Genomic DNA, 9,031 nt, shown 5'->3' with positions numbered 1-9,031 from the left:
GGAGCCAGTCATCACTATAACCTGACTAGAGGGAGGGAGCCAGTCATCACTATAACCTGACTAGAGGGAGGGAGCCAGTCATCACTATAACCTGACTAGAGGGAGGGAGCCAGTCATCACTATAACCTGACTAGAGGGAGGGAGCCAATCATCACTATAACCTGACTAGAGGGAGCCAGTCATCACTATAACCTGACTAGAGGGAGCCAGTCATCACTATAACCTGACTAGAGGGAGCCAGTCATCACTATAACCTGACTAGAGGGAGGGAGCCAGTCATCACTATAACCTGACTAGAGGGAGGGAGCCAGTCATCACTATAACCTGACTAGAGGGAGGGAGCCAGTCATCACTATAACCTGACTAGAGGGAGGGAGCCAGTCATCACTATAACCTGACTAGAGGGAGGGAGCCAATCATCACTATAACCTGACTAGAGGGAGCCAGTCATCACTATAACCTGACTAGAGGGAGGGAGCCAGTCATCACTATAACCTGACTAGTGGGAGCCAGTCATCACTATAACCTGACTAGTGGGAGCCAGTCATCACTATAACCTGACTAGAGGGAGCCAGTCATCACTATAACCTGACTAGAGGGAGCCAGTCATCACTATAACCTGACTAGAGGGAGACAGTCGTCACTATAACCTGACTAGAGGGAGGGAGCCAGTCATCACTATAACCTGACTAGAGGGAGCCAGTCATCACTATAACCTGACTAGAGGGAGCCAGTCATCACTATAACCTGACTAGAGGGAGGGAGCCAGTCATCACTATAACCTGACTAGAGGGAGGGAGCCAGTCATAACTATAACCTGACTAGAGGGAGCCAGTCATCACTATAACCTGACTAGAGGGAGCCAGTCAGTCATCACTATAACCTGACTAGAGGGAGCCAGTCATCACTATAACCTGACTAGAGGGAGCCAGTCATCACTATAGCCTGACTAGAGGGAGGGAGCCAGTCATCACTATAACCTGACTAGAGGGAGGGAGCCAGTCATCACTATAACCTGACTAGAGGGAGGGAGCCAGTCATCACTATAACATGACTAGAGGGAGCCAGTCGTCAACATAACCTGACTAGAGGGAGCCAGTCGTCAATATAACCTGACTAGAGGGAGGGAGCCAGTCATCACTATAACCTGACTAGATTGAGGGAGCCAGTCATCACTATAACCTGACTAGAGGGAGCCAGTCGTCACTATAACCTGACTAGAGGGAGCCAGTCGTCACTATAACCTGACTAGAGGGAGCCAGTCATCACTATAACCTGACTAGAGGGAGGGAGCCAGTCATCACTATAACCTGACTAGAGGGAGGGAGCCAGTCATCACTATAACCTGACTAGAGGGAGCCAGTCGTCACTATAACCTGACTAGAGGGAGGGAGCCAGTCATCACTATAACCTGACTAGAGGGAGCCAGTCATCACTATAACCTGACTAGAGGGAGCCAGTCATCACTATAACCTGACTAGAGGGAGCCAGTCATCACTATAACCTGACTAGAGGGAGGGAGCCAGTCATCACTATAACCTGACTAGAGGGAGGGAGCCAGTCATCACTATAACCTGACTAGAGGGAGCCAGTCATCACTATAACCTGACTAGAGGGAGGGAGCCACTCATCACTATAACCTGACTAGAGGGAGGGAGCCAGTCATCACTATAACCTGACTAGAGGGAGGGAGCCAGTCATCACTATAACCTGACTAGAGGGAGGGAGCCAGTCATCACTATAACCTGACTAGAGGGAGGGAGCCAATCATCACTATAACCTGACTAGAGGGAGCCAGTCATCACTATAACCTGACTAGAGGGAGGGAGCCAGTCGTCACTATAACCTGACTAGAGGGAGGGAGCCAATCATCACTATAACCTGACTAGTGGGAGCCAGTCATCACTATAACCTGACTAGAGGGAGCCAGTCATCACTATAACCTGACTAGAGGGAGACAGTCGTCACTATAACCTGACTAGAGGGAGGGAGCCAGTCATCACTATAACCTGACTAGAGGGAGCCAGTCATCACTATAACCTGACTAGAGGGAGCCAGTCGTCACTATAACCTGACAAGAGGGAGCCAGTCGTCACTATAACCTGACTAGAGGGAGCCAGTCATCACTATAACCTGACTAGAGGGAGCCAGTCATCACTATAACCTGACTAGAGGGAGCCAGTCATCACTATAACCTGACTAGAGGGAGGGAGCCAGTCATCACTATAACCTGACTAGAGGGAGGGAGCCAGTCATAACTATAACCTGACTAGAGGGAGCCAGTCATCACTATAACCTGACTAGAGGGAGGCAGCCAGTCATCACTATAACCTGACTAGAGGGAGCCAGTCATCACTATAACCTGACTAGAGGGAGCCAGTCATCACTATAACCTGACTAGAGGGAGGGAGCCAGTCATCACTATAACCTGACTAGAGGGAGGGAGCCAGTCATCACTATAACCTGACTAGAGGGAGGGAGCCAGTCATCACTATAACCTGACTAGAGGGAGCCAGTCGTCAACATAACCTGACTAGAGGGAGTAAGTCGTCAATATAACCTGACTAGAGGGAGGGAGCCAGTCATCACTATAACCTGACTAGATTGAGGGAGCCAGTCATCACTATAACCTGACTAGAGGGAGCCAGTCGTCACTATAACCTGACTAGAGGGAGCCAGTCGTCACTATAACCTGACTAGAGGGAGCCAGTCATCACTATAACCTGACTAGAGGGAGCCAGTCATCACAATAACCTGACTAGAGGGAGCCAGTCATCACTATAACCTGACTAGAGGGAGCCAGTCGTCACTATAACCTGACTAGAGGGAGCCAGTCATCACTATAACCTGACTAGAGGGAGCCAGTCATCACTATAACCTGACTAGAGGGAGGGAGCCAGTCGTCACTATAACCTGACTGGAGGGAGCCAGTCATCACTATAACCTGACTAGAGGGAGCCAGTCATCACTATAACCTGACTAGAGGGAGCCAGTCATCAACATGACCTGACCTGCATTCTGCAGGCAGAAAATATTGTGATAAAAATAAATATCCTAGAAATCACATTGGCTGCACATGTTCTGTCTACAACAAACCTGAAACATTATATCAACTATCAACTGGGTCAGTGAAACTCGGATAGCAAGCTTGCAACATTGTATAAAATATTCTACACCCTCAGTTTCCTGCTCCAGTGAGTTCTGGACAGACACAGCTGTAGGCTATTTGTGCAAAGGATAAGAAGTAATCAGGTATTTTATGACATTTCCACAGGATCAGAGAATTACATTTTTCCCTTTTTATGCTGAGTGGTTATTGAAAGGACGAGAGCTGGAAATATTTTACTAAAATACTTTGAGGAACTATTGTCATCGGCAAATGATTTTGATTAGACTTTGTTTATGTGTTGTTTGGAAGTGAAGAAAAAATTACTTTGAGAAGCTCCAACTCATTAGTGGTGGTGCGTTAAGACAATCAGAAATACTATCAGACATCCCCAAATGGGCACATTTATAGGCCTAGGTGACTTAGGTGAGCTAAACTGGGATATCCTTGACACCCCGGCCATCCTTCAATCCAAGCTAGATGCCCTCAATCTCACACAAATTATCAAGGAACCCACCAGGTACAACCCTAAATCCGTAGACATGGGCGCCCTCATAGATATTATCCTGACCAACTTGCCCTCCAAATACACCTCTGCTGTTTTCAATCAGGATCTCATTGTCTACATCCGTTATGGGTTCGCGGTCAAAACGACCACACCTCATCACTGTCAAACGCTCCCTAAAACACTTCTGCAAGCAGGCCTTTGTAATCGACCTGGCCCGGGTATCCTGGAAGGATATTGACCTCATCCCGTCAGTAGGGGATGCCTGGTTCTTCTTTAATTGTAATTTCCTCACCACCTTAAATAAGCATGCCCCTTTCAAAAAATGTAGAACTAAGAACAGATATAGCCCTTGGTTCACTCCAGGCCTGACTGCCCTCGACCAGCACAAAAACACAGAATAGTCTCCGCGATATGCAACTTTTCAGAGAAGTCAGGAACCAATACACACAGTCAGTTAGGAAAGCAAAGGCTAGCTTTTTCAAACAGAAATTTGCATCCCGTAGCTCTAACTCCAAAAAGTTTTGGGACACTGTAAAGTCCATGGAGAATAAGAGCACCTCATCCCAGCTGCCCACTGCACTGAGGCTAGGAAACACTCACCACCGATAAATCCACTATAATCGAGCATTTCTCTACGGCTGGCCATGCTTTCCTCCTGGCTACCCCAACCCCGGCCAACAGCTCCCCACCCCCCGCAGCTACTTCCCCAAGCCTCCCCTGCTTCTCCTTCACCCAAATTCAGATAGCTGATGTTCTGAAAGAGTTGCAAAACCTGGACCCGTACAAATCAGCTGGGCTTGACAATCTGGACCCTCTCTTTCTAAAATGTTCCACCGCCATTGTGGCAACCCCTAAATGCAGCACTAACCTTTGATGATCTTCATCAGATGACAATCCTAGGACATCATGTTATACAATACATGCATGTTTTGTTCAATCAAGTTCATATTTATATCAAAAACCAGCTTTTTAAATTAGCAAGTGACTAGCATGTGACTAGCATTCCCACCGAACACTTCCGGTGAATTTACTAAATTACTCACGATAAACGTTCACAAAAAAATAATTATTTTAAGAATTATAGATACAGAACTCCTTTATGCAATCGCTATGTCCGATTTTAAAATAGCTTTTCAGTGAAAGCAAATTTTGCAATATTCTGAGTAGATAGCCCGGCCATCACAGGCTAGCTAATTTGACACCCACCAAGTGTGGTACTAACCAAACTCATATTTACTAATAGAAAAGTTTGATTACCTTTGCTGTTCTTCGTCAGAATGCACTCCCAGGACTTCTACTTCAATAACAAATGTTGGTTTGGTTCAAAATAATCCATAGTTATATCCAAATAGCGGCGTTTTGTTCGTGCGTTCAAGACACTATCCGATGGGTAAAGAAGGGTGATGCACCCGACGCGTTTCGTGACAAAGAAATTCAAAATATTCCATTACCGTACTTCGAAGCATGTCAACCGCTGTTTAAAATCAATTTTTATGCTATTTTTCTCGTAAAAAAAGCAATAATATTCCGACCGGGAGTCGTTGTTTTCGTTCAAAGAGAGAGAAAGTAAACATGGTGTCGGCTCGTGCACGTGCCTCCAGTCTCATTGTTCTCTGATCGACCACCATCCAAATGCGCTAATGTTTTTCAGCCATGGCCGGCAAAGCCACCATTCATCGTTCTGGCGCCTTCTGAGAGCCTATGGGAGCGTTAGAAAATGTCACGTCATGCCAGAGATCCCCTGTTTTGGTTAGAGATGATCAAGAAGGCCATGAAATGGTCAGAGAGAGCGCTTCCTGTTTGGAATCTTCTCAGGTTTTGGCCTGCCAAATGAGTTCTGTTATACTCACAGACACCATTCAAACAGTTTTAGAAACTTTAGGGTGTTTTCTATCCAAATCAAACAATTATAGGCATATTCTAGTTACTGGGCAGGAGTAGTAACCAGATTAAATCGGGTACGTTTTCTATCCGGCCGTGCAAATACTGCCCCCTATCCCCAACAGGTTAATCCATTTGCACACACTGTATATAGATTTTTCTGTTGTGTTATTGACTGTACGTTTGTTTATCCCACTTGTAACTCTGTGTTGTTATATGTGTCGAACTGCTTTGCTTTATCTTGGCCAGGTCGCAGTTGTAAATGAGAACTTGTTCTCAACTGGCCTACCTGGTTAAATAAAGGTGAAATCTTAACTTTATTGACAACACCCAAATGGATACTGTCATTAACACGGTTCTTCAACAATTACACATAATTCATAATACTGTCGCAAACATTATATTAAACAGGACATTCAAACGAGCCTTAAAATTATAATCCAAAGTAGTGTGAAATGAACTCATCATCAACCTGGTAATGGAGGTTACTCCCCTGAGTTTACCCCCATTCACATTCAGAATACATTGTGAAAAACTAAAATCTTTGCTCACCATTTTTGCTCCAGGCAGATATACTACATCCATAACTGTCGGTTTCCTCATTAGCAGATACACTACATCCATAACTAGAGGTTTCCTCATTAGCAGGGAGGAGTTTCTGCAATCAAATTGCCCTCGTGCCGCAATTTTAGCAAACACAGAAAGGGGCCTATATTGGAGACCAAAAGTCGTCTGGCACACTGCTTAGGATTTCAACAACATGAATATCTTATTTATAGCCTACAATCATCGATGTTACTACTAATGTGAAAAGAAGTCATTTTAAGACAATTGTCAAATAATTTAAACATTCATTACAGACGTCAATTGTTGTACAACATCATGGCTACGCTGTTGGCATCACCTTTTACAGTGGATTACCGCTGTTGTGGGCCTTTAATCATCTGTCTGACTTTGTTGTTCACACAGGAGAGATACTTAACTATTGTGGATCCTCTGGGGAGCCTTAACAACCTCGTGAAGCTGAAGAGGCAGAGAAGAGTCCCTCCACATCAGAACACCTCAAGAAACACCTGCAGAGATGCACAGGGAAGAGAACTCACTGCTGCTCTGACTGTGGGAAGAGATTCACCTCCCCAGCAGGCATTAAAATTCATCAGAGAATCAAGACAGGAGAGAAATCTTATAGCTGTGATCAATGTGGGAAGAGTTTTACTACATCTGGCTCTCTGACTCTACACCAGAGAACACACACAGGAGAGAAACCTTATAGCTGTGGTCAATGTGGGAGGTGTTTCACTCAGTCAGGCAGCCTGATATCACACCAAAGAACACACACAGGAGATAAATATTATACCTGTGATCAATGTGGGAAGAGTTTTAGTACATCTGGCTCTCTGGCTCTACACCAGAGAATACACACAGGAGAGAAATCTTATAGCTGTGGTCAATGTGGGAAGAGTTTTACAACATCTGGCCATCTGACTCTACACCAGAGAACACACACAGGAGAGAAACCTTATAGCTGTGGTCAATGTGGGAGGTGTTTTACTCAGTCAGGTGGCCTGATATCACACCAAAGAACACACACAGGAGAGAAACCTTATAGCTGTGGTAAATGTGGGAAGAGTTTTACTACATCTGTCTCTCTGACTCTACACCAGAGAATACACACAGGAGAGAAATCTTATAGCTGTGTTCAATGTGGGATGAGTTTTGGTCGATCTGACCATCTGGTATCACACCAGAGAACACACACAGGAGAGAAACCTTATTGCTGTGATCAATGTGGGAAAAGTTTTAATGCATCTAGAGATCTGACTGTACACCAGAGAACACACACAGGAGAGAAACCTTGTAGCTGTGTTCAATGTGGGATGAGTTTTGGTCGATCTGACCATCTGGTATCACACCAGAGAACACACATAGGAGAGAAATCTTATAGCTGTGATCAATGTGGGAAGAGTTTTACTACATTTGGCTCTCTGACTCTACACCAGAGAACACACACAGGAGAGAAACCTTATAGCTGTGGTCAATGTGGGAGGTGTTTCACTCAGTCAGGCAGCCTGATATCACACCAAAGAACACACACAGGAGATAAATATTATACCTGTGATCAATGTGGGAAGAGTTTTAGTACATCTGGCTCTCTGGCTCTACACCAGAGAATACACACAGGAGAGAAATCTTATAGCTGTGGTCAATGTGGGAAGAGTTTTACAACATCTGGCCATCTGACTCTACACCAGAGAACACACACAGGAGAGAAACCTTATAGCTGTGGTCAATGTGGGAGGTGTTTTACTCAGTCAGGTGGCCTGATATCACACCAAAGAACACACACAGGAGAGAAACCTTATAGCTGTGGTAAATGTGGGAAGAGTTTTACTACATCTGTCTCTCTGACTCTACACCAGAGAATACACACAGGAGAGAAATCTTATAGCTGTGTTCAATGTGGGATGAGTTTTGGTCGATCTGACCATCTGGTATCACACCAGAGAACACACACAGGAGAGAAACCTTATTGCTGTGATCAATGTGGGAAAAGTTTTAATGCATCTAGAGATCTGACTGTACACCAGAGAACACACACAGGAGAGAAACCTTATAGCTGTGATCAATGTGGGAAGAGTTTTGGTCGATCTGACCATCTGGTATCACACCAGAGAACACACATAGGAGAGAAATCTTATAGCTGTGGTCAATGTAACAAGAGATACTCCGATAAAAGACATCTGATCAAACATCAGAAAATACATGAAGGGGTTGTTTGATGATATCAATGAATTAATGTCACAATGTAGAATGTTTTAACATTGTAGTAGGAATATTTTAATGATGTCACAATGTAGAACCCTAAACGTTTGTCCCCTGTTCTATTGATTTCAACATGATATGGATATTAGACTCAGGGGGAAAATCCAGGCTCTGAAATGGAAGAGTTACTATTTATGAGATTTAACAAAAATAGAGTTGGGTTAGGTTAGGTTATGTGATTTAACAAAAAAGATTTGTGTTACACTTGCCACGTTGGTGACGCACTTTAATCAAAATGTATCTGACTGTTTTCTACAAATTGTCCTCTAACCAGTGATGTACACATTATTCCCAGATTCCATGTGGTTTTTGAGCTGTTAGTTTTAACAGGACGTGCAATCTCATCTCCCTCCTCTCGGCACAATTGATTTCAACATGATATTGATGAGTTATGACAAATAAGTGTTGTGTTCCTTTGTTTAGTGACCCCTAAATTTAAATGCATCACTCCAAAATGTAGCTGACTGTCTTCTGCAGGTTGTCCTCTAACCAGTGAGGTAAAATATATCTCCATTTCCAAGTGTTTTTTGTTTTGTTGTGTTAGTTTGAAGACCAGATTCAACCTGATTTCCCCCCAAATCGATTTAAGATTTGTGTTTTGCGTTTATCCAGTGCGTTGCTATGGATCTTTATTTATTTTGACTGCATGTTTTTCCGTATTGGAGATGAGTTTTGTTTGGGCTCGTTCCAAGGAGACGAGAGTTCTAGAAGCT

General features: G+C 44.1%; 1 protein-coding gene across 1 annotated transcript; it reads left to right on the top strand.

Annotated features, from left to right (window-relative positions):
* Positions 1–3,739: 3,739 nt before the first annotated feature.
* On the top strand, positions 3,740–8,182 carry LOC115186410 (zinc finger protein 271-like; the record flags this gene model as incomplete). The annotated part of the gene is made up of 2 exons (XM_029746050.1): positions 3,740–3,775; positions 6,656–8,182. Coding segments are annotated over exons 1-2 (1,563 nt in total), but the record flags the coding sequence as incomplete, so codon positions are not given.
* Positions 8,183–9,031: the final 849 nt, after the last annotated feature.

The sequence above is a fragment of the Salmo trutta genome, unplaced genomic scaffold (genome assembly GCF_901001165.1).
Source record: "Salmo trutta unplaced genomic scaffold, fSalTru1.1, whole genome shotgun sequence".
Taxonomy (NCBI): Eukaryota; Metazoa; Chordata; class Actinopteri; order Salmoniformes; family Salmonidae; genus Salmo; species Salmo trutta.
This window is presented reverse-complemented; position numbering and strand designations above follow the sequence as displayed.